Source organism: Microtus oregoni, unplaced genomic scaffold, assembly GCF_018167655.1.
Source record: "Microtus oregoni isolate MIOR12 unplaced genomic scaffold, Mior012 000018F_ref0000195, whole genome shotgun sequence".
NCBI classification, from domain to species: domain Eukaryota; kingdom Metazoa; phylum Chordata; class Mammalia; order Rodentia; family Cricetidae; genus Microtus; species Microtus oregoni.
In genome coordinates, this window is record NW_024543077.1 from 651,926 (window position 1) to 678,503 (window position 26,578).

General features: G+C 48.5%; 1 protein-coding gene across 7 annotated transcripts in view; it reads left to right on the forward strand.

The window, feature by feature from the left end:
- LOC121458754 (teneurin-4-like) overlaps window positions 1-26,578 on the forward strand; it is a 671,077-nt gene that overhangs the window by 605,014 nt on the left and 39,485 nt on the right. For all 7 annotated transcript variants that reach the window (XM_041668100.1, XM_041668102.1, XM_041668105.1 and 4 more), the window contains 7 exons: window positions 3,894-4,013; window positions 7,401-7,662; window positions 10,183-10,450; window positions 12,740-12,883; window positions 14,287-14,536; window positions 16,762-16,782; window positions 24,986-25,218. In XM_041668100.1, coding sequence (XP_041524034.1) covers window positions 3,894-4,013; window positions 7,401-7,662; window positions 10,183-10,450; window positions 12,740-12,883; window positions 14,287-14,536; window positions 16,762-16,782; window positions 24,986-25,218 — 1,298 coding nt within the window. The remainder of the gene's footprint in view (window positions 1-3,893; window positions 4,014-7,400; window positions 7,663-10,182; window positions 10,451-12,739; window positions 12,884-14,286; window positions 14,537-16,761; window positions 16,783-24,985; window positions 25,219-26,578) is intronic.

Consider the following 26,578-nt stretch of genomic DNA (forward strand, 5'->3'; position numbering starts at 1 on the left):
AAGGAACCACCTTCCCAGGAGTGGCACTGCCCGCGGTGATCTGGGCCCTGCCACATCGGTCATTAATCATGAAAATGCCCACATAGACTTGCCTATAGGCCAATCTGATGGAATCATTTTTTTTTCAGTTGAGGTTCTATCTTCAGTGATGACTCCAGTTCATATCCAACTGAAAGAAAAAAAAATAGGAAGAAAACTAACTAGCACAGGTTTGATATGGCCAGCTGGGAAATCCAGAGTGGCAATGATCCTCACCTCTGATAGTTGGTTTCTTGCCAAGGTAGACTTTTAAAATCAAAGAAGCAGTAATTCTATCTTAGCCACACCCACAACACCAAGCCTCACCTTCAGCATGAGGTCAGTGTCCCAGGAGAGTGTAAACGCCAACTCATTTGGGCTCATGAGAACTGATTATTAGCCTGGTGGTGATAGCCTACGTCTTTGGTAGGAAGAAGCAGGTGGATCTCTGAGTTTGAGGCCAGTCTGATCTACAGAGTGAGTTCCAGGACAGCCAGGACTCCGCAGAGAAACCTTGTCTATAAAAACAAAACAAAACAAAAACAAACAAGCAGCTAGAACTGAGAGAACCAGTTATTAAGTGTTTAGGAATTTGGTAAGCTGGTTGCTAAATTGCTATTATTAAAAATTAAACTGTACCGCGTTGGAGATATGGCTGCTCTTCCAGAGGACCCAGGTTTGATTCCTAATACCCACAACAGTCTATCACTCTAGTCTCAAGGGATCCTATGTTTTCTTCTGACCTCCATGGGCACCAGGCATGGACATTGTGTACACACATACATACCGGTGAAACACTCATAAAACACAATTTTCAGTTTAAATTAAAAAGCCTAAACTAGAATTATATCAAAGGGTTATACATACTCGAGACTTACCACTTCCTAAAGATTTGATTGGATTTTATAATTATTGCTTTTGAGCTTATTTGAGAGTAATGGCGTCAGGAGCTAGGAATACCCCATAATAGTTTACCACTGTGCATTTCTCCCCAACTCTGTGGCATCATGTTGGCAGCTTGAATGCGGCCATGAAGGGAGCGTTTACACCACAGGAATGGGTAAATACCATTCTTGACAACCGCGCCTCTCACTCTTCTCTTCTCTGTCCCCTTCACGCTCTCATCTGTCCTTAAACATCTACCAATGCCCCGCTGGTCGTATCCGCTGAATAACTGCATAAAGGGAGCAATTGTTGGGAAACCTAGCTCTTCTCAAACCTCCTTATACAAAAGCGCATAGCATGAAACGTATACAGAGGCCTCCACAAAGTGACTTTCCGCATCTCCTTTGTGGCACGGGGACATCTTGTTAAAGAGGGCTTTCTCGACAACTGAAAGCCGCGGTTAAAGAGAAAGAGGATGGAAGTGTTTTACTCTAGGACCTGGTTTCTGAGCCAAACGCCTATCTTCTGCCACGAGGCCTCAGTGGCCTGGAGGGGCTAGGCGTGTCAACTTAATCGTCTCCAGAATCCAAAGCAGTCCGCAGGAGCCTGCGCTAGCGTTACATCTGCTCTGGTTTGCCGGACGGGGACTAAACGATAGCCAAATGCTGATGGTTTAATGTTTCCCAACGACCAGGAAATTCCCCCAAAGAGAGAACAATCAGAGGATGCTGGTCTGCAGGCACATGGGTTGGAGGGGTGCAGGGTGCAGCCAGGGAAGCCCCATGACGGTGGTTACTGTCCAGGCAGAATCCAAAGGTGCTGTGCATGTCAGGAGGCTGGAGAGTAGCCAGGACCAGGCGCTGAGATCTGTTAGTAACTCACTGGAAGGACAGAGTTCCAGCGAAACAAAATTCAATTGCCCTCCACTGAAGAAAGCCTCTCTCAGTACCAGCTGAATGCAATTGATGGAATAAATACCTCCCATTAGCGGAAAGATAATTTCACATAAATACTTTGAGAGACCGTCCGAACAGGACTGCAGGTCTTCGCTGAGCCTCGCCTGCTTAACTGACTTGCCCTGTAATTGCATTTAGACCAAGGGCCTCGGAAGGAAAGCTCTGACTGAATTAGCACCAGTCAGACTGCAGAGTGAGGTGAGGTGAGGTGGGGTGGGGTGGGGTGGGAGGGGTGAGGCTTGTAGTGCATTGTGGGTAGGTGTTGTTGCCTTCAGAAAGGACAAGCTGACACTAGTGAGACCAGCTGCTTGCAAGCCTGGTGTTAATTGCTTTTCTCATCAAACAGAGAAAAGCTTCTCACTTGAGGGAAGTAAGGATTTGGGTGTCTAATAAAGATGGGATAGAGTTTGAGATTTTTTTTTTCTCATGAATGCCCACAGGCCTTATCAGTAGCTCTTCCGTAGGCCAGGAGCAAAAGGGTTCCTGAGGCTGGGGAGTGAGAGAATGTGAGCAACAGCACCTGCATTTATGGCCGTGTGGATAGTGTGTCATCAGTGGCCGTGACCACAGTGTGTCATCAGTGGCCGTGTGCATAGTGTGCCATCAGTGGCCGTGACCACAGTGTGTCATCAGTGGCCGTGTCCATAGTGTGCCAAGAGAAGGAGAGATTCTGTCACCATTCTTTTGGTTTGTTTCCTACTTTGAGGTCCTTAGAAAATGTCATCTATAAAATGATCCTATTTCTGAAATACATGCAAACCATGCTTCTAGATGATGGCAAATTGTCTTGTTTTTTTGCTCAATCTCCCGTTGTTGTTTTTGTTGGTTTGGTTTGGTTTTTTCACTGTGACCGAGTACTTGCTAGTTATGGTCCAGGCACTGCACTATAGAGAAAGCCTCGTCATGCCCTCAAGCAGCCTGACATCCAGGTGGAGAGGAGAGAGATATGAAGTAGGCAAGGTCCTGAGGTGTCTGTCTGAGTGTTTGAGGGAGTAAGATGTGAGTTCTGAGCAGGAATGTCAAGAAAGGCTTTAGAGAAGAGATGTCCTTTGAAGTGGGTGTTGAGGAATGAGGATGTTGGGGGTGCCTGCAGATATGGGATGAGAATGTTGGGGTGCATGCAGAAATTGGATGATAATGTTGGGGGGTGCATGCAGAAATAAATAAGATGAGAAGGTTGGGGGTGCCTGCAGAAATGGGATGAGGATGTTGGGGTGCCTGCAGAAGTGGGATGAGGATGTTGGGGTGCCTGCAGAAATGGGATGAGGATGTTGGGGTGCCTGCAGAAGTGGGATGAGGATGTTGGGGTGCCTGCAGAAATGGGATGAGGATGTTGGGGTGCCTGCAGAAATGACATTTTAGGCAGCTGGGAGGTTTCACACAACATTCTCCCAGCAAATGCGGGAAAGTGCGTGGTTTGTTGTCTAAAGTACAGGGAACAAGTAGGAGTTGGGGGAGGGAGTGGGTCTGGGAGTGGGGACAGGCTCCCAAGGAGACACCCCGAGGAGATGCCATCATTTGTCCTTCTCTTTCGAATGCCAGGTGGAAGGAAGTGCACCCCTCCATCCCAATCTCTTTCTTGTATCCTCATTTCCAGTAGTGTTGTTTTCTATGTTCCAAGATGAAAAGCAGAAAAAGGCAAACGAAAATGAGGCTTAAAGAACTGTCACATGCTTGCAAAAGTTCAGAGATCTAGGAAGTAGCAGAGCTGAGATTTGAACCTAGGGCACCTGACTCTGTGGTTCCCATCATAACTATACTGTGTTGTTCCCTGGGATCAGCTTTCTTCCCTTACGTGAATCATGGCTTTAGAAAAATAACATTGGAGTATGATACTTGAAAATATTTCCCCAGAGTGATTCTCTCAAGGACACTTTGATCCCTTGAAGAGAGGTGGCAGATTATTATCGGAAGTGAACACCTGGGGCTCCTGGATGTAAGGTGTGTCTAAGTGACCAGCCTTTTGGCTATAACAGAGGTTTCCCTGCTGACCATGAGAGGCACTTCATGCTGTTCCTTCTCCTCCTCCCACAGGCATGCATGTGTTATCCGTGGACAAGTGATGACATCAGATGGGACCCCGCTGGTTGGCGTGAACATCAGTTTCATCAATAACCCTCTCTTTGGGTACACAATCAGCAGGCAAGATGGCAGGTAGGAGACCTTTTGTGGGTCAGGGAGTTGGGGCCTGTGGTCTCCCAACATGGCTGCCCCTGGATTGGTTATGTGGACAGAGGGTCAGACAGCCTGCCTTCTCCCACCCAGTTCTACAGCCTATGGTCTTACTGGGACCTGTGTCTAACTCTGGCCTCTGTACCTTCGGCTGTAAGCTAAGCACTTTCTTCTCACGAGGCTCACACATAAACTCAGGGCAGCTTATCCGTATTCTTCTCAGTGGCCCCTCGTAGGACTGTGACATTCTTCCTTTCAACCGCCTAGGAGTTACTTCAACAGAAGCCACCTCGGTGACAGCAAATCCTGGCCTTTGCATTTCCTCTGAAGTGGTTTACTTCATCAACAGTGCGAAGTAAAGCTAGGGTTTCCATGATGGCCTGGATCTCCCCCAGTGACTGGCATCTGCCTGCACAAATACTGCTGCCCAACCCTCGGCTTCTTCATCTGTAGCCTGATTCTAACGTTCTCGACCTCATAGGCTGGTCGGGAGAACCAGAGGAACGGCTAAGATAGTACAATGGATGGGGATCACCTAGCACGTAGTATGCGCTTAAAAAATCACGACTTCCTGCCACACACTAGGATTCACTAGCGTGACACAGAGAAAGTCAATCAATAGTGGATATTAAGACTACAAATTATGATGAACTATTGAGTAACAAGGAGATAATAGTACAAATATTTTAGAAAAAAAAAGAAGGCGAGTGGAATATTTAGCCAGTCGGTGGTGATAAGTCCTCTATTTTTAATGAGCCCGGTGGTGTCAGTCCATCTGGCTGAGCATGGGCCCATAAGGTTGCTTCTTCACTCTGCCTTGGAAATTATGCTCCAGCCGGATTGATTTTAGCGCCTCTTTAATCCAATATCAGATGTGAGCATGTCCTAGCCGGGGTGATAATGAAGCAGGACTCATTCGTTTGTGCCTCTAAGACAGCTTGGCAAGCAGGGTGTGGGGAGCCTCCCCTCCTCCGTGGCAGTGGGAAGGGCCCAGCTGGAAAAGCAAACTGACCAGGCCAGGCCACTGCTCCCCCCACTGCACAGTTCGTGCTCAGAAGGCCCTCAGCAGCCACCCACCAGGGCAGGAAGGAGCTCCCCCTGTTCACTCCGTCTGGTCTTCGGGTTTTGGATAGCACAGAAATGGCAGCTGTGGGTATCCTCGGCCATGGATATTCTTAGAACGCTCCCACCCACAGGCGAACAGTCATCGAAAATGGAGCTTCTTCAGACTGCTCTTTTTGCCATGACACCCACCACATGAAAGAGCTGACTGTCAGTCAGGAGGCACCGCTGGGCTTGCTTAGACTGGATCCACGAAACATGCCATAGTAATCCCACATGCGGTGACCTTAGCAGCCACCCATTCTTTGGCCCTCTGTTTGTGCTATGCTGATTATATGTACTGCTTCGTGAGGGCATTAAGTGCTCAGAGGAACGGCTCCTGCATCAGCCTCCCACACGGTGGCACAGCCAGAACGTGGCATTTCAAATCAGTCCTTGCTGATGCATCGTGGGGCTAGCATGCTCTTTCCAACATAGACACCATAACGTATGGAAAAGCTACCCCTTGTTCCCATAGTGTCTGAAACTCCCTCTTGCATGTGAGCAGGGAACATCTGGCCCACTCCGCTCCTCTCTTCTGTGACTCAGTTTCCCTTCCCCCGCTACACAGGAGAAGCCATGAGGCTAAAGACGGTCGGGGGAGAGAATGGATGGAAATGCACTAAAGGCCTACGCTGCGACTGAGTCGCCTGTGTCATCTTCGATTTCCAGGCGGCACCATGACGTGCTCCCCAGTTCCCCACCCGCTTCACACACATACATACATGCACACATGCGTGAATGCATGCACCTGCACACACTCAGGAACGCACGCACACATGCATCCATATACATGCACACATACACACACATGAATGCGCACACACATGCATGCACACATACACACACATGAATGCGCACACACATGCATGCACACACATGCACACATACGCACATGCACACACGCGCACGACCAGATTTCAGCAGTAGCTCATACACAGAAAATAGTAACAGAGAAATTACCCTAAAAGATCATTTAAAAGATGGAAACTATAAGTCAACTGGAACTAACAGAGCTCCTAACAAGTGGAGACTAGAAACCTGGGCTGTGCTGAGAGAGGCCCAGGGAATACAAGGGACCCTGGGCTTGTCCACCCATCACCCACCTAGCTGATTAGTAACCCTGGCAAGTGATTATGATGGTCAGCCTAATTTTACAGATGGGGAAACTGAGGCCTGGAAGATGGTCTAACTCACCTGTAACATAAGCAATGCAGCTTGGACCAGAGAGAGACAGGCTCCATTTGAGAACCAGGCCTTCCCTCCGGGGCCAGGTCAGCATTCACATCTTCCACAGGGTTCCCCTGCCAGATGAGCACGCCTGGCCTCAGCCCATTGCACTCATCTCCTGGCCTGCTCACAGCCTTGAAGATAAGTCTTTTCATGTTTGTCTCTCCCTCCCTCCCTTCTTCCCTCCCTTCCTCCAGGCCGCCTCTCTTGAACAGAGTTTGTAAGTCTGGCCAAATTTCTGTTTGGATTTTTAAAACATTCTGGCGAAGTTCTATGACAAGATTGTCAGCCCGTGAGTGTTTTCCCCAAACTGTGGGTACACTCCTGGAGAATCTCTGAGTTCAAGGCCAGCCTAGTCTAATAGTGAGCTCCAGGACAGCCAGGACCATCGTTAGAACCTGTCTAAAAAAACAATTAATTTTAAAAGAGAGAGTGAACTGTCTCAAATAACAATCATATCCAGAAGCAACTGAAGAAGACACTCATATCAGCCTGTGATCTCCATGCATGTTCATACACAAACAGTACAGGTGCCTACACACATTTGCTCACATGCACACAGAAATAATCCACACGAAAGTTTGGGCTTTTATAGATGGGAAAACTGAAGAGGCTGGCAGATTTACTCGTGGCCACTCTGTAGTTCATGGCGGTAAGGACTGGATTCAGGGCTCCCAGTGCCCAGGTAGCACCTGCTGAATCGCATTCTGCTGGCTCCTTAGTGGGCTCTGGCTCTTCACAGTGATAGCACCAGGAGCTCTGTCGCAGGGGCTCCCCCAGATGCCCTGGGTCCTGCTAAGCAGCCCCTGCTACTGTGCTTTGGCGTCTGTAACTACCCCCATCCCCCGCCAATCATTTTACAGCAACGGCTAGCGGTTTCCGGAGTCACTGTCACTAGTTGTGGCTGCAGTCCAGTCTCTGAACGTTAGAGTGGCCCTCGACCAAGGACTCGGTCCCTTCCTGGGATCTTCTCACCCTTCACAATCTCACCGTTCTCTTCTTCTTCCCCTTCCCACTGCTGCTGTCCTCTGCCTGCAGCTTTGACCTGGTCACGAACGGCGGCATCTCCATCATCCTGAAATTCGAAAGGGCACCCTTCATCACGCAAGAGCATACCCTCTGGCTGCCCTGGGACCGCTTCTTTGTCATGGAAACCATCGTCATGAGGCACGAGGAGAACGAGATTCCCAGCTGTGACCTGAGCAACTTCGCCCGCCCCAACCCCGTGGTGTCTCCATCCCCCCTGACGTCCTTCGCGAGTTCCTGTGCTGAGAAAGGCCCCATTGTCCCAGAAATCCAGGTACTCGGGCTTCTTGACGATGTCAGGCCATTCTTTTATTTTATTTGGGGACAGAGGACAATCTCAGAGACAATGGAAACCAAGAAAGTCCCCCTACAGGCTTGGGCGAGACCCCAAAGGCCAAACCCCATAGTGGACATGGCATCAGATCATGAAGGCCATTTCACACGCCTGCCTACAATCTGCCTGGCACACTAAGCCTTACAACAAACTCCTTGGTTCTTTCTACTCTGCCATCCTGGTCACCCTACCTTACTCATCCTCAGCTTTCAGAGTCTCACTTGTCTTGGTATTTCTGCTAAAAGTATAACAACCCAGTTTCTACACACAGGACTAAGCCATGGGATCCCAACTAGTAAGCATTTTAATAAAGAGTAAATAAGAAAAATGGAACATGGGTTACTTAGCGCAACGTCTGACACCTACTAAGTGCTCAATAAGTTTTAGCTCTTATTATTAGTAAGATTATTTAACACCTGCTGCCTCCGTGTCCATTAAGGTTTGCTTTGGATCGGATCTACACACGCAAATGTTTTACCTAATTATCATTAAAGGGAAGCAATTGAGAAAAATGTGTTTTAATCTGATGAAAATGAAGATCAATTCTTTGCCAACAAAAACCATGCTGAATTGAATCTCCTCCATCCAACCCCCGGGTTGGATCTCCTCTGCCATCCCCAGTCTGATGTCTTCAGGCAGAAAAGAAGGTCCAAGGAGGAGGGGAAATGGCAGCGTAGAAGCCCAGAGAGGCCCAGGTCACCTGCCTGCCTAACGAGACCTTCAGCAAAGTGCATGTTGATGGATCGCCCTGGTGCTGGTGCAATAGAGCATTTATACACGCACGCACGTGTGTGTGTGTGTGTGCGTGTGCGTGTGCGTGTGTGTGTTTCATGTCTGAGTGAGCAAACCCATCTCACTGAGTGTGCCCTGTCAAGCAGCCTCCAGTGCCGGTCCCCAGCAAGGAAACAACCATTCCTGAATCCTCACTGTGCTCTGGGCAGAAAGCTCACTCCTTCTCAGAGATGCAGTACCTGTCTCCCATCTCAATGTTCAGGCTGACCTTTTGCATGAAATGCTTGTCAGCAGAGACAGGACTTGCTGGAGAGAAGTAATTTGTTACTCAACCCCAGCTCAGTTCCAGCCAGACATCTTTTCCCAGGAGCGGGGACTGTGGAACAAATGAGGTTCAAGGTCACCCCCTCCTTACAGTGCTCCCTGAGCCAGGTGCCTACAGGTTCGGCTGGGGCACAACCCTTGCTTATTGTGAGTCCCGCAAAACACATAAAAACAAACTCTTTGTTTTCCCAGCCCCATTGCCCGTTAGTCCTCACAAGTGCTGGGATGTGGAAACTGTGGTGGGCACATTAACGAAGGAAAATATTTATGAGAGCATCAGGCCAGCACTCAAGTGCCGCCTGTGGCTCACCCGTGTGTGTAGCCTACCTCGCCTGGAACTATAAGCTGGGAAGACAGCAGTGGATTAATCCCAATCTATAGCATTTCCTGTGTTCAAGAAAGAAGCCTAGACAAAATGTCTCCACCATTCTATGGAATAAACAGGATGAAAAAGGCCCAGTTCCTCTGTAAACACAGGGTAAATATAGCCCTCGTCCCTGAAATGGACGTGTTAGGCTCAGTTGATTTAATATCCCCTTCTTGAGAAAGAGCCCAGAGCATCAAGCTGATGACAGTCCCCAGCGTTTGCCTTGTGGGTGATCGTCTGGAATCTGCTGACTGTGTCCACCTTCAGTCTGAGCCTGCTGCCTTCCCTCCTTTGCTCATCGTGAAGGCACTGGAGCTAGGAGCCAGTGTGCACAGAAACTCCCTGTGGGCAACCCTCTGGAGACGCACTGGGACATTGGAACAGGGTCTCGCCAGGCTCTCAAGCGCTGCCTGATGTGTTTGTTCAGCCCTGTGTGCTCTCTGTTGACCTTCCTGGAAAGGACACATTGAAACTATATCTTGCTTTAAGAACACTTCAGACAGAAACAGTCTACCAGGCTCAGGCTACTGTTTAGGTCAGTGTCTTTATGGCACCCCTGCTCTCTGTACCATAGGTACCAGCCATACCACTGTCCTGCCTGATGCAGTGATGGGCCGGGCACTTTGCATGTGTGGCCTTACCAGTGGTGACACAGTGAGGAGGAGCAGATTCCCAGATTCTTGTGTTTTCCCTGCTGACATAGCTAATCAGTTGGGGGTGTGCATTGCTGAGTAACCCATGGCCACAATAAAATATCTTCATTCATGTTACACAGGGGAGGAGCCCAAGGCTCATGGAGGTGCGTTTGTTAATGCAGGTACACCGTGCAGGAACTGACCATGGAGACCAGGGCTATTCCTCCTTTCCTCACCTCTCCTTATCTTCTTCCTGCTATTCTCCCTTCTCCTCCTCACCTCCTTCCCTTCCGCTTCCTCCTGTGCCCCATGAACACCCAAAGTCCACAAGGTATTTGATGTCACTTCCCCTCCCCCCATGACCTTCAGTGACACCCCTGCTGTGCTCTGTCTGTGCTGTAGGCCCTGCAAGAGGAAATCACCATTGCAGGCTGCAAGATGAGGCTGAGCTATCTGAGCAGCCGCACGCCTGGCTACAAGTCTGTCCTGAGGATCAGCCTCACACACCCCACCATCCCCTTCAACCTTATGAAGGTCCACCTCATGGTGGCAGTTGAGGGCCGCCTCTTCCGGAAGTGGTTTGCTGCAGCCCCTGACCTGTCCTATTACTTCATCTGGGACAAGACAGATGTCTACAACCAGAAGGTGTTTGGGCTGTCAGAGGCCTTCGGTAAGCCTCCCCTAAGTATCTGCGACACGGGTTCCACACGTCAGCAGAGACAGAGCAGAACCAGAGAGTGGCTGCCTTCGTGGATGTTTCTTTCTTCCCTCCTTCCTCTTTTCAGGTCAAAACCACCTAAGGCTTAATGGGGCAGTAAGACCTCAGTGGCCATCTATAACCTAGATGAACATTGGAAGACCCGGGTGTGCAAAACCCAAGCATGAAAAGTAGTTAGAATCAGAACGGTCCTCAGGAAGCACTCCGGTGCTGTGTGTCGGGCTAAAGTACACTGTGTGCCAGAAAAGTAAAATATGTTGTCTGGTCACCCCGCGGTCGTCCTACCGAAATCTAAAATGAAAATAAAGGCGCTAAGGTTGGGCCGCTGCCATGTTTTCGGTTATAAGAGCTAAAGTCAAAGCTTGGTTTTCGGCCTCATGGTTGTTTTGACTGGTTGAGACAGGGCCCCCCTCTGTCACCCTGAGTGACCTCAGATTTTCTGTGTTGCACAGTCCGGCCTTGCACTCACGTGATTCCTGATTCAGCTTCCTGATTCAGCATGGCCTGGTGCTAGGATCGTAGGTGGGCCGACACCATGCCCAGCTGGCCTCATGATTTTGTCTCCCAGCAGAGAGGTCACCTCTGGTAACTGTTTTTACTACCGTCTTTAGGGATGAAACCAAAGTTGGCTGCCTCACCAGGATCTTGTGCCTGGCAGGATGACCGCCCTTCCTGCCTTCTGGGTTAGAGCAGGCTCCCAGGAGCTTCAGCGATGGGCAGTCAGTAGTCATGATGCCCAACAAGATGTCTGAGGAGCAATAGCCCAGCAAATTCCTTCACCTTGATCCCAATCCTCTTTCACGTGTCTTCAGATAGCAATAGCGGTTAGGAACCTGGAAGTTGTGCTGAGAAAAGGAAGGAGGGAGGGACGGGAGAAGGAGTGGCAGGAAGTGGAGGGAGGCAGGAAGAAAACAAGAGGACCTCTGGAACTCGTGTTTTATGGTTGTGCTGTGACACATGGTAGTGTCACAACAAATCCTCACAGCCACGTCCTTTCGGGGATGCTGAGGTGACATCCCAAGGATGCAAAGATAGACGGAAGAAAGCTAGATTCATTCGGCTCTGCGTTAAGATTTGCATCCCTACCCTGTATGCCAGGGCTCGCCAGGAGCAGAAATGCCACACCTCACTGTTCACAGGCCCTTCTGTCATCTACAAAAGTAAAAACCAGGCCCTGTAGCCTTCTCCACTAAGATGAGCAGATTTAGAGCCCACTAGGTAGTTTCAAAAGGTCCATGCCATGAGATTCCAGTGTGGGGACTCATTTGCTGAGACCATCATGGCCAGAGGCTTGGGGACATCTTCTCACCCACTCCCCTGTTGCTGCAGGTGGGGCGCCGTCTCCCAGGGCAGCTGTGAACAGCCTTCAGAGGCCGACCAGCAGTTCATTCCTATCTCAGTCACATGTTTAGATGTTGGCAGCTGGACAATAGTGCCCTCTCAGAGGAGCTACTCAGAGGAGATGGTTTTCCTGTCTCCACTGATGCTCTCCCAAGGCCGCTGCCTGGGCCTCCACAGAAGCCAAGCTTAGGGAACTAGTGATTTTTTTAAATCACAGATGACCGAAAACAATCAGCCTTATCCACTGAGTACGTCCCTTTAAGCGTTTCCTATGACATCTGTGGTCTTCGTCCACCATGATGTCCAGGGGCTGAGTAATATCCCTGGCCTGGGCGTGATTAGAGTCTCACCTGATGAAACACTGTGTTAGCTTCAATTATCCACTGCCACAAATGAGAACGCACTGACGAGTTAATGGGGTACTTTCCTTATTAAACATGACTTCCGGGCTGAGAAGATGGCGCCCACAGTAAAAACACTTGGAATGTAACCATGGTAACTAAAGTTTGGATCCTCGAAATGCATGTAAAAGCCAAGTGGTCTCCACACGCGTGTATACATGCCTACACATGCATATACATTCACACACGTATGAACAGCACCACAGCGTATACAAAATATTTTAAAGGAATGTTTCCCCAGAATCAGTTCACTTGGGTCCTTTGAAGGCATGTGGCTCATTTAACTCTTCTTAATACTGTGTGATTGTTCTTCTTTAAAAATTGGTTTTAAGGGCCAGCATCATTGTGTTGGTAATCCCACATGGTTCTATTGCCCAAGTCAAAGCATGATCCTTCTCGTTCCTCTTCCATGAAAGACAATCAGAGGCCTTGTCTGTCGGCCTGAGGGTCAGGGCGGAGGCTCTGCTCACTTGTGTCCTTTCCTCTTGTGTCCCTGCAGTTTCCGTGGGTTACGAATATGAATCCTGCCCAGATCTGATCCTGTGGGAGAAAAGGACGGCAGTGTTACAGGGCTATGAGATCGATGCCTCCAAGCTGGGGGGCTGGAGCCTGGATAAGCACCATGCCCTGAACATCCAGAGCGGTGAGTGGAACCATGGGAGTCCTTAAGCTGAGGTGGCACCTTCTCTGCTAGACCACGGAGCCTAAAACAAGGCATACAGTGAATAACGTGGGCGCCAAGGTGAGCCTGCAGAAGGTTGTTAGCAATGCCAGCAAGGCATGGGAGAAGCACTTCGTTGCCATCAAAGCAGCAACAGAGGGAGGAGCCCTGGGCAGCATCCCAGAGGATCTAGGACTAGCCCAGAGTGTCACGGAGTAGATCCTCCAAGAGGGCAGGGCAGGAGTCAAGGCACTGAGTTCAGTGCAAGAGGACTTGCAGAGAAAGGCCATTGTAATGTGAGCCAATGTATTCATGTTGTGTTGGATTCTGTGGTAAACCCTGGGGATGCAGAAATGACAGAGACATAATCTCTACACTTGAAACGAGATTGGTGGAAAGAGAAAAGCAAGCCTGTGTACCTGCAAAACTGCGGTACACAGATGTGGATGGAGCCTGAGAGATGCATTAGTCATAATGGTCAAGAGCTGCATTCTGGGGCTGAAGAGATAGCTCTCAGTTAAGAAAGTGTTGGTCTTGCAAGCACGGGGACCTGAGTTCCATCCCCAGAACCCAAGTAAAAAATGCCAGAAGAAGGCTGGGCACTGGAAAGATGGCTCAGCCATTAGGGGCACATGCTTTTGTAGAGGGCCTGGGTTTAATTCTCAGTGCCCACACAATGGCTCACAGCCACCTGTAACTTCAGTTCCGGGGAACCCAATGCCCTCTTCTGGCCTCTTCAGGCACCAGGCACACATGTGGTACACATACATACGTGTAGGCTAAACACTCATATACAGAAAGTCTATCTTTTAAAATGCCAGGCATGATAGGATATGCTTGCCATTCAAATCCTAGAGAGGAGGAGATGGGCTCACTGGGGATCCCTCACCTGCCTGGTCTACTTGGCAAGTTCCAGGACATGAGAGTCCCTGCACCAAAATTACCAGGAGGGTAGCACCTGAGGAAGGGTGACAGAATTTGTCCTGTGGTCTCCAAGTGCAACTGCATACACCTGCACACATCTAAACATGTACTCATGCATGTGCATGCACACACGCACACTCACACACACACACAGAGAGAGAGAGAGAGAGAGAGAGAGAGAGAGAGAGAGAGATATTCTGGGCCTGCCCACTTCTTGTCCGTGGGGCCTTGGCTAAATTACTGGTCTGTTCCGTCCATCACGGCAATGGTAACAGTACAGCCTCATAGGCCTCAGGTGAGAATCTGGTAGGTAAACCGTGGAGCCTCTCAGCTTCCCCTGGGTTTCACTATGGTAAGACAAGCCTGGACTTTGCAGAAGTCACAATAACATCGACCAACCCAAGGAAGAGGGACCCAGTCCCTGGCCCCTCACTGACGCTGGCCTCCTTTCCTCATCCCAGGCATCCTACACAAAGGGAACGGAGAGAACCAGTTCGTGTCCCAGCAGCCACCGGTCATTGGCAGTGTCATGGGCAATGGGCGCAGGAGGAGCATCTCCTGCCCCAGCTGCAATGGGCTTGCTGATGGCAACAAGCTCTTGGCCCCCGTGGCCCTTGCCTGTGGCTCTGACGGGAGTCTCTATGTGGGAGACTTCAATTACATCCGCAGGATCTTCCCTTCTGGAAATGTCACCAACATCCTGGAGATGAGGTATGGCAGGGGATTCCTTCCCTGGGATTCCTAGCAGTGTCCCTTGCCATCATGAGGCCCAACAGCCTTCCCTGTGGGGACCAGAGAAGGAGGCCATGACAGAGCCACACCTATGGGCTATGAGGGCTTTTCACTTCCCAGCTCCATCAGGCACTGCCTCCCGTGCTCTGAGATAAAGATACAGTGAGTTGTCCTTCACATCCAGATGACATGGAAGGCTGCTGACAGCCGAAAGTTAGTCCCCTTGAAGCCACTGTACCCTCTTTCTGCGCTTACCTGATAGAATGGGCTACAAGAGTCTTCTTCTAAGGACCAAGGACACACAGCAAGCAAATGTCAGCACATTTGGTCCCAGTCCCTTAGTGTTCCTCAGAAGAGGTTAGCTCTGTCCAACCAGGGCTGAGGTGAAATGAGGCCCGGGGCTGATGCAGGCTGGGCCTGTCTGCTCCTTAGGGGCAGCAGAGCCCCCAGACTCTCAGCCCTGACCACGAGTGATGGAACGCTGAGACCCTACGTCCAGCTGGAGACAGCTTGACTTTGCGTTTTTCCGAAGTCCCTATGATACCTTTCTGTCGGCTTAGCAGCTACACAGGAGTCTGCTAATGTTTTAATTACCATCTGTGGCCCCATGGCCCTCCACAGTCAGTGCCCTACTGACCACCCAGGCCACAGCCTGCAGGGACTTCTGGCTCCGCTGCCTCAGCTTGGCCCTGGCCGAGATATGCAGGTTTAAACTAAGTCTCTGTTGTTCTGTTTGCCAACAAGGACTTGTAGGTCAGATGTGGGGGTGAAAGCCTGCTAGATCAGAGGGACTGGGAAGCAACCAGCTGGCCTTCCTTTTGGGCCAGAGACCCAGGAAGAGAAGAACCTCTCCGCTCACCCCAAACCAAAAAGAAGGTCAAAACTCCATGGCCCCGCCCTACTCTTTCCTATGTATCTCTCTATCCGTATTCCTGGTTCCTCCAGATTCTCTATGGGTAATTCCAGTCAACTAGTTGCTGTCTCTAAACTAAGGTTGACTTTATTTAATTAACACAAATGCAAACTCAGGGTTCACAGCGTGATCAAATATCCCACAACATCCATAAACCAGGTCTCTTTGGAACCAAAGCCCTGCTCCAGGGTGGGCTCTACCGTTAGAGAGAAGCCACGCTTCTTAGACAGGGGAGTCCCACTCTCAATTCCAAAAGAAATTGCAGGAAGTTTGTTTTTTACAGCTATTTTGGGGCAAAAAAAAAAATCCACCTCTATCCTGGTTTGGAACCACATGACCAAAGCATGCTTGGGATGGAAATGCGTCCTCCAAAGAGTACGGACAGGCAGATAGCATCCCACTGGTCACCAGTGCAGGAGCTCTGGAAAGTACGAACTATCATTACCCTTTGCCAGTTAACGAAAAGCAGACACGGGGGATTTAAAGTGTGTATCCATCTAAAATGGTACACCCAAGCCTAGTAGACCACTACTCAGCCCTGCCCCACTGAAGAGTGCTCAGCTGGCACAGTGTGAAGTGTTCCGTCTTATAAAGCCCTTCTCTGCCGAATGAATCTCATTCCGCAGCTCACATGTAAAAGGAGGCCTCCCGTTTTCATATCCTCCAAACAGGACCACCTGTTTTCCCTTCCCCCCTCCCACCACTGTTGAGGATCACGTGAGACTGCAAGAGGGGAAAGAAGGAATAAGTGAGCTTAGGAAAGGAAACTCAGTATGGGGTTATCCAAGCATCTTCCTCCCATCTTTTCCTGATGGCCCCTTTTCTCTGGTTCACCCCCTACCTGACTGAACTCATTCTCCAACCCCATGCCATATTCTGAGTAGGCTCGCCAAGTTTCTAAAGCTTCCATAGGAAAACACACCTTACAGACCTGGAGCAGCAAGCCTGTGTATCTCTGGGTGTATGTCTGTCCAGGGAAGAGACCCCACTGCCCCTATGTGGTCTGAGCCCCTGCTAAAGCAGCAACACTGTAACCGGCCTATGTTCTTCCCAAAGCCAGCAGTAGGGTGCAGGTGGAGCTGGGGCCCTTCTGAGCTGTGTAGCTGTTTGTAAGTGATCTCACTGACAGAGTATCCAATATAAAATGTATCAGTGTCATGGCTAAGTCTTTATTTATTACCGTGTTGTACAGTAGCGTTGCTGTCAAGTTTTCAGCCGCTAATAATGCGTCTAACCCTGCTGCTAACACCTCCTTCTCTCTTCTATTCCCTGCTCTCCTGTCTTCTGTCAGAAATAAAGATTTCAGACATAGGTAAGCCAACCAGTGGAGAATTTCCCGCCTCTCCCCTGTCTTGCTGTTGCATGCTGTATGGTAAGCCCTGCTTGTCAATCCCAGATGGCTCAAGGGCAAAGGAGCCCTGTGTGATTAGAAGCTGATAGGGGATAATCGGTTGCAACCACAACACCCCACTGATTGTGGTGGGGTAGGAGGACGAAGATCTGAACTCCTTTGACCTGTGGCAAAGTGAGGTCCCCGTAGTCTGTGGATGTGACAGACTGGAGTAACAGGGAAGAACTTGAGAACCACAGCCTGATGAGTCCTTAGAATAGCATATCCTCTATTGAATAGCATATCCTCTATTGAGTTCAATGACCGTGGTGGGAAGTACCAAGACCATCTTATGGGGGGGGGGGGGTAGACTATGAAAACAGACAGATTCTAGACTGCAGAATCAGAGCACTGGCAATGCCAGCGACCCCTTCCAGAGGCTCTTCCAGGCAGGACATCACAGTCCTCGCACAGAACTGTGTCCGTGTGTAGATTTGATTGCTGACCATGAGCAGACAGAGCTATGTTTTACACAGCCTCAGGGGAGACTCTCAGGTGTCTACATAAGACTCTGATGGTGCATAGGTTGGTCCTAGGTTGGGATAAAAGAAGGCTCTTTGGGGAATGATGAGACAAAGCCTGAAGTACCAGTCATTATTAAATTTACCTCTCTATATAACTATATGTGAGTAGGAATGGATGTGCATATATTATTTTAAGTAATAATTCATATGTATAGATTATTTACTACATAGCAGAGAGTTAGACAATGCACATGGATATCATCTTATATCTGAGCCACCCTGTGAGGTCGACATCTGTGATTATAGCCAGTTTACCGGCAAGGTTAGTGACGTTTCCCAGTAATATGACCCTGAAGTAATTGCTTCATCTCCCATTATTTTTATCTTATGGTTATTAAAAATTATTCTAGGGGAAAAAAAAGGATCTCTTCAAATTAGTCAGCATTTTCAGGCCCAGAAAGAAGTTCCAGAAATTACTATGGAAAAATGTTACTAGTGATCTTAATAACTGTTACAGTCTCTATACACTGGCTTTGTAATTAGCCTACCAGAATTTACCATAATTAAGATAATCATGATGATAAGATGTTGCCGTCTTTCCCCGTAAAGGAAATTAGTCCTTTGACAACCAAGGACACATATAAGAAGATAAATTCAGCAGAAATCAGGGCCAAAAGTAAAAGCTAAGAACAACAACCATGGTCAAACCTTAAACTCTTGAGTCATGGCAGCCAGAGTAACCGTGGAAACATAGCTCTTTCCTGCTTCACACTGTCAGCAGTGGGAAACGTGCCCTTCCCTGTGCAGAAGTAGCCTGTGTTCACACTGAAGCCAATGCCCAGTGAGCTTCGAATGGATGACACTGAACTGCTCATAGGTCTGTCCTCTCAGTTTCTATATTGCAGAGGTACTCTTCATGTGTATCTTAAGTTAAAACCCGGCATTTAGCATTGAACCATTCAGTCCATGGTGACACCTCTGGAGACATGCCTGCGGTACTGGCAGACTCAGCTGAGAAGCTTTGTGCTATGTGGCATTCGCTGATCAGCCAGCCTCTCTGGTTTCTGTTCACATCACCTATCAGTTAGAAAAGTTGTGATTGTCTCTGTGTGTGGGTGTATCCCGCACACATATAGGTATGGGCGTGCATACTTCTGACGTTCAGTGGCTTTTTTATGAATATGCATTGGTATTTTGCCTATATGTATGTCTGTGCAAGGGTGTGGAATCCCAGAGTTACAGACAGCTGTGAGCTGCCATGTGGATGCTGTGAACTGCACCTGGGTCCTCTAGGAAAGCAGAAAGTGTTCTTAACTGCTGAGCCGTCTCTCCAGCTCCTTCAGTGATCTTTTGATATAACCATGATACGGGGTCAAAAACAGGGCCTGTCTTCTTTCTACCCATTGTTTTCTCAGGTGAGAAAAATCTCTCTCCATAGTGAACCACAGTGGAACCAGAGTGGAAAGGGGGCTGGCCCATTGCCAGCCACTTTCCTAAGATAATAAATCTGGGTTTCAACTGTGATTTTTTTTTTTTGGACTGGTATCTCACTATTAGCAAATCCCTTCTTCTCTCTGAGCCTCGGTGTCCCCTGTAGCTCGATTAATAAAAACCCAGAGACAGAAAATGGGGTTTAACCTGACGGTCAGAAAAGCAAAACAGCCAGCCACTTGCTCTTACCTCTACCTCAGTCTGAAATGGCGATCCCGCCTCTAGGAATCTCAGAATGAGACTGTATCTGAGGGCTGTCTCCTCCCGTTTTATATTCCTCTCTAGGGCTGGGCTTGAAGGTGTGCACCACTACTGCCCAGTTTCTATGCCAAACTAGTGTGGCTACTGGGATTAAAGGTGTGTGCCACCACTGCCTGGTCTGTAAGACTGGTCAGTGCAGCTGTTTTACTCTCTGAACTTCAGGCAAGCTTCATTTATTAAAATACAAATGAAACATCACTCTGGTTTTCTCTACTGGATATTGGATAGATTAAAGAAGTTTTAGAAGTTTATCTCCTTCATTGCTGCTTCTGTTTCTCCCATAGCAGCATTTGACTCCGAGGGAACCTTGGCCCGTGTGTGTTTGTACTGCCAGGATAGACTTTTCTCTGTCTTTTAGCATCATGCCCCCTGCTGTCGTGGGCATTCCCAGTAGCCATAGCCCCCTCAGCATCTGTGCTGTGGATCTGTTCAGGAAATAAGCATCCTTATCTCTTCCATGGTTTCTTCCCCAGAGTCAGGAGAACTGTCGGAAGTCTGTTCTTAGAAGTACGCATAAATATAATCTCCCTCAAACCAAGCTACACATAGAGTACTAACACAGAGGAGTCCCTGTCATGGAAAATAGATCGACAGGACAGCTTTATGTCAAGAAGATGTAGCTTCTCTATTATGTACCAACACAAATATTCTAGAGACTTCTCAGAGTTACCAGATTTTCTTAAAAGCTGCCATTTGGGGCTGGGGACATAACTTAGAAAGTAGAGCACTTGGTTAGTATTTCTTGAATTCCTGGGTTTGATCCCTAGCCTCACAGAAACTAGCATGGCGATCTAGGCCTCTAATCCCAGCCCTTGGGAGACAGAAGAAGGACCAGAAGTTTAAGACCGTTCTTGGCTACATAGTGGGTTCTAGGTCCCCCGAAATATATGACCCCGTCTCAAAGACAAAAACAAACAGCCACAATTTATTAACCATCTCAGTTTTTATCATAATGGACACTATATGGGGGGGTTATATTCTTCATATACTTCCAATAGTCCTTGGAAGTGGATTGATCACCCCCATCTCTCAGATACAAACATGCAGTCTACCCAAGCAAACATCAGAATCATAGGACTTGAAATCAGTACCTATCCCAGAATAATTCAAGGTGGTGGTGGCAGTGGCTTTTATGTATGGATTTTTGCCTGTTTATGTCTGTATAACAAAGGATTTTGGAGGTTAGAGAGAGCTCTAGATACAATAGGACTGCAGTTACAGATGGCTGTGAGCCACCATGTGAGTGCTGGGAACTGAACTCAGGTCCTCTGGAAGATCAGCCTTAACTGCTGAATCATTTTTCCAGTCCCAAGGTTTTATTGAGGAGACAGACAGACAGCTCAGCAGAGGAGAGCCTGTAAAAGCACTACAGACACTAGAAGCAAGGTCTGCGCTAACTGTAGTGGAAACATGAGGCTGCGGTGTGCTATCACAGAGAAGTGGGGAGTCCAGGAACGGAGCACAGGTGGTGGGGTGAGCTTTCGAGGATTGGATGGCTCGCAGCAGCCACACGAGGAAGGAGAAAGCACAGATTGTGAAGCCGGACAGGTAAAGATGGAAATTCACTCCACAGTTTGAGGTCCTGGTCCAGGACTTCATGTCTGTCCATCTCAGCGTTCTGAAATGTAAGAAGACAGTCCCTACATAAAGCGATAGTTATGGGGGCTGGAGTGAGGCCACGTGTGTTAAGTGCGGGCACAGAGGCTAGGACAGATCCTTATTCTTCCATGTCAGACACATCCCAATCCATGTGAGTTGGGGACCCTCCCCCAACCTCCTCCGTTATGGATGACCCTGGGTAGTGCCGCAGAGATCAGGACACAGGGGATGCAGAGTAGGAGACACAACTGCATCCTTTATTGCCAAGCCAGTGTTCTTTTATAATACTCAAATCACAATCCAAGCTAGGTTCTCATAATGCTTGAAATAGTCACAGAAACTAACAACTTTGTTACAAATTATTTCAAGAGCTTTGTGCCCTAGTTAATCTAAACAAGAAGCCTGTTTATTATGGGAATAACTTTTGCCGTTATATAACGTGTAAAAACACTTTATCAGAAAACAAAGCACAACCTAATCCTACCCTTTGACCTACAGTGCACATCTGTGTACTCAAGGACCGACTCTTGGCAGGGCATTCTACTGATAGGAGAAGTTTGCCTCCTCCTTACTTGACCTGCCAAGCATGTCAGCAAGAATACCACCTCAAGTCACCCCTGCGCCGAGTATGTGATCAGCTCCCTAGCTCTGTTCCACAGGCTGCCGGGGCTGCAGTCTCAGGGAAGGCCCGGTGGGAGCCACAGACATGGTGCAGGTACCAGTGCTGGCTGGCATGAGGAAGAAATGTGAGGCTAGGGAGGTAGTTCATTTGAGAGAGTGCTCACACAAAGCCCTGGGTTTTATCCCCATCACCAAATACAACCAGTTTGGTGGTACACAGCTATAATCCTAGCATTTGGGAGGCAGGGCAGGACAATCCCGAGTTTAGGGATAGCCTCGGCTACATGGCGAATTTGATGCTGAGTTAAGGGATATCTTTATTTATATGATGAGTTTGATGTTTAGCCTGGGATAAATGAGCCCCTGCCTCAAAACAAACAACCATCGTGTGTGTGTGTGTGTGTATTCATGCATGTATATATGCATGCATATATGTATACATATATGTATGTATGTATGTATGTATGTCTCTAAAGGCCAGTGTGTGGGCAGAGCAGAGACCTGACCATTGGACAGCTGAAGGAGACACAACATTTCATTGACTTCCCCAGTTAAACCTTCACCTTCTCCATCCAGAGCAAGCATTTTCTTCTATGCTGACCACAAGATAAGCATAAATAATGCAATCATAGCTTTTAAAGACTCTGGAATAATGCTGCCAAGGCCGCCTTCTCCCGGAATTCACCCATTTGAGAAGCTCCACACAGATGACACTTCTCCAGGACTGCAGGGCCATGTGAGCTGGAAACTCAAGGGGCTAATCTAAGTGGACAGGGCCTCCACCAGCCTCCCTCGGGGTCCTCTTCCTGCCAAGGTAGATAGTAGCCGTTTATCAAGAGTGATGCACACAGAAATGAAATAGTCCCCCTGCCTCCTGGCTGTCACAGGGAAGCTGGGAGCCCAGGATGCTCCAGCGTGACAAAGCAGGATCTAAGGTCACTGCGTTTTTATTAAGCCAGGATCAGGGTTGTCTGGGAAGATTAATTCTGTGCCACCTTCTAAGTCCCAGGGGGACGTCTCAAGATAAACAGGATGTCTGGGCTATTTCACCAACCCCACGGGAAGTAAAAGGAAAGCTAAGTGATTTCAGTGCAAACCCCACCTAAAGAAGCCGCGCATGGCCATGTTGTCACTGAGGACAAGCTGCTGTGGGGGGCTGGGAAGCTGCGTGTCGAGCACTGGGCCTGCAGAAGAGAATTTCCCCTTTGAGCACGGTTGGGTAGAATGGAAGATGTATAAATAGTCATGGCCTCGTGTTTCGTGAGTTGTTAACTAGCATGAACCCTAGGGCACACGAGAAAACGACCAGGGAAGTTTGCCAGGAAAGGTCCCTGAGTGGGCGCCTGGAGAGTAAGTGGCAAAGGGGCACAGGGAGGAAGAGTGGATGCAGGCAGGGTCAGACACACTGAGGGGCCTGCTGTGGGTGTTCCTAGGACGGGAAGTCTGTGAGAGAAGCCTGAGGCGCATCAGGTTTGGAGACCCGTGCTTCCTCTGATACATGGGAGGAGAGTCATGCACGGTGAGACATGGTAATGACCTGGTGGGATGTGGGTCAACTAAAGAAGACCTGGGAAGGAAGAGGATGCTGCCCTCATTCACAGAGAGACAATGGGAGAGTGGTAGGGGCTGGAGAGGAAATGCCACCCAGAACAGCATGTCTTATTAGTGGAACTCGGGAAGAAAGTGGTAAGAGAGCCAGCTTGTAAAATGAAAAGTTTTCCCAAAGGACCTGGGATTAATCTCTCTGCTTGATAAATGTACAATATTGAGATGTAGTTTGGGGGACCAGTGAGTAGTTAAACTACACAAAAGAGCTGAAAGCTGACGTCACAGTGCACTCCCGTGGCAAGCCCAGAACCCATGCACACTAGGCTTGAAGGAAGCTGTAATCAGGGCTACTGAGCAGCAGGATCTAGGCCTGTGGGAGAAGCCTATGTCATCTCCTGTGTGCTGTGTGTCACTGCACATTTGACACACGTGGTTTCATAAGCATGTTCCCAGTTTATAAGCAAGCACTAACGCTCCCCTCTTCTAGCTGAAGGAAGCAGGAGGTCCAAGGGCCGCATGACACACCCAAGTTTCAGGGCCCACCTCGGAATGGAGACTGAGCTGGCTTCATACCCTGAACACTTTTCCCAGCCTCTGGCTAGGATGCTGCGTCCCTTTTGTGTCTGCATGGTCTGGCTTTCCTGTTACCAGAGTCCAGTTTTTGTGACTTTCTTCCAGAAACAGGACCCCATCAGCACCACGCCTGCTCTGTTTCTTTCTCCTGAAGTTCCCTGCAGATTAGAAACTGATCCTGCATCCCATGTATGGCTGACTGCAGTGGAGAGACACCTGGGCTCCCGATTAAGTCTATCATGGGGAGCAACAGAAAAATGGGGTGGACACTGGCAGGAGGCAGGTCTAGTCAGCATCTTACCTGTTGGTCCCAAGATGGAACTGGAAACCGCTTGTAAAAATCTTAGAGAGAAGCCAGGCAGTGGTGGCGCACGTCTTTAATCCCAGCACTCGGGAGGTAGAGGCAGGTGGATCTCTGTGAGTTCAAGGCCAGCCTGGTCTACAAGAGCTAGTTCCAGGACAGGCTCCAAAGCTACAGAGAAAGCCTGTCTCTAAAAACAAAAAAACAAACAAATAAAAAAATCTTGAGAGAAAGACTTGTTTTAAACTCCTGGGTTGTTGTTTAAAGCCATGTGCCTGCATGTTCCTATCTTGAATTAGCCATCTCCTGTGAAAAACTTCATTGATAATCTTTTTAAGGAAACATGCTAGGACTAGAGGGATGGCTCAGTTATTAAGAATACCTGCTGCGCTTCCAGAGGATTGGGTTCAATTTCCAGCTCCCACATGGCAGCTCACAGCAGTCTGTGATTCGCATTCCAGGGGATCTGATGCCCTCTTCTGGCTTCTGTGGGCACTGCACACACAGGTTGACATACATCCACATAGGCAAAACACAAATACACATAAAAGAAGAAAAGAAAGCATGAGCTCAGCGTTTGATTGAGGCATTAGCCATCAAGAGGCCTGCTGGGGTTTTTTGGTATATGTATGTATGCATGCACGGTGTGAGGGCACATGTATGTGCAGGTAGGCATCAGATATGTGTACATGCATGTAGAAAGCAAAGGACAAGCTTGGGTGGTTCTCGGGCACCATAGAACCTTCTCTTTGTTGTCAGTCTCTCAGTGGCCTGGAGCTCACCAAGGAGTGCAGGCTAGCTGGCCCCACTGAGCCCAGGAGTTGCCTGTCCCTGCCTCCTAAACACTGTGATTACTAGGACATGCTCCCACCGCTGGATTATTGTTTTCTAACATGGGTTCTGGGTACTGAACTCAAGTCCTGGCACTTGCCAGGCAAGCACTTTACCGACTGAGCGGTGTCCCCAGGCCAGGCAAGTGATTTTGCATTTGTAACTGAATAGGGTGGGGTGGGGGGGGGGGAGGGATCGTTAGGCAGAGCTCTCAGGTGACAAGCAATAAAGACAACATCCTCATAAGAGCATCTTTCCTAGAATCAAATTGGTTGGGGGTTCATGTCGTAGATCCGCCATCCGAGTACTAAGCAGGCCCAACCCTTCTTAGTTTCTGAGGTCAAATGAGGTCTGGCACGCTCAGGGTGGTACGGCCATTTCTAGCTAACGATGGAGAGAAGAAAAGCGCTCACCCTAGCCCTGCCTTCTCTTGCAGCCACAGCCCAGCACACAAATACTACCTGGCTACAGATCCCATGAGCGGGGCCGTCTTCCTGTCTGACACCAACAGCCGGCGGGTCTTCAGGATCAAGTCCACCACAGTGGTGAAGGACCTGGTCAAGAACTCCGAGGTGGTGGCGGGGACTGGGGACCAGTGTCTCCCCTTTGATGACACTCGCTGCGGAGATGGCGGGAAAGCCACAGAAGCCACGCTCACTAATCCCAGGGGTAAGGCCTCACATTTAAAACCATACCATCTGTTTGGTGTTGAATATATATATATGTGTGTGTGTATATATATATATGTATATATACACATATATATACATATACATATATTCAGTCAAATATATTATATAATATTAATGTCACAATTATAATATATATTTGACTGAATATATATATATATATATATATATATATATATATATATATGTGTGTGTGTTTATATAGATATACTAGGACATGTTCCCACTGCTGGATTATTGTTTTCTAACATGGGTTCTGGGTACTGTAATATATAATGTTACAATTATATATTATATAATATACATGTATAAATAGATTATATGATATTTATTATGTATATAATAGGCAATCATCAACAAGAGGCCTCGGAGACAGAGAGTGCACAGGGGAACTGTGGTAATTCCACCTGCCGGAATCCACCCCAGTTAACAATGCCTGTCTGTGCTCGTCTTTTTTTCTGAATGTCTGTGCACACTAGTCAGTGCAGTCAAAGAAGAAGAAACCACATCAAGCACACTATCCAGTAGGCTGCTTTTGTCTAAACGACACAACGTGACTTCTCCAGGACAGTAAGCAGCCTCCTGGCTACTCATTTTTCGCAGCCGCGTCGGGTTCTTACACACCGATGCCCCATCCCTTGCAGGCTTTCTCAGTTACTGCCACACGAAGGCACTGTCCTGTGCCTTCCTTGCATGGACATAGACTCAGTCTCTAATTCTCCAGTTTTCAATGATTTAACAAGTGCACAGAGCTTTGTGGGACACCGCAAAGCTCACTGGAGCAGAATAAATGAATCTTGGATGGGAAGTACTCTGATAGGAGCAAGGAGACACAGGCCCTGAGATGTAAGAAGGAAGGGCTATGTTTGGGGCTCTAAGCTGAGAGACCTGTATGCCTGGAGACTCAGGAGGCCTGACAGGAGAGACGCCATCATTGCCAGCGAGCGTCCTCCAGAAGAGCTTTTAAGATGTTGCAAACAAGATAGCCAGAAACTTCCAGCCTCTAGACCCTCAGGCCCACTCAGTAAAATGAGGGTAATAATACCCTCTGTGCCTACCTCCTAAGACTGTTCTGGGGTCAAAGTTGATACATTTCACATGCCCCCTGTAAAACTGTTAGAAATGGTTACATTGTTAAGGAGCACCAGGTTTCAAGGTCTGGTTTCAAATCAAAGCAGTAGACTTCAGAAAACTCGAGTATGCAAATTCAGGCTTTGCCGTCCAGTAACTGTGTGATGTCGGGGGAGTTGTTGAACCTCTCTGAACCTCATTTGTCTCCTTATTACAAGGTCATAATCCAACTTAAATGTCAGGAATATAAATGTCTACTAGGGACAGCT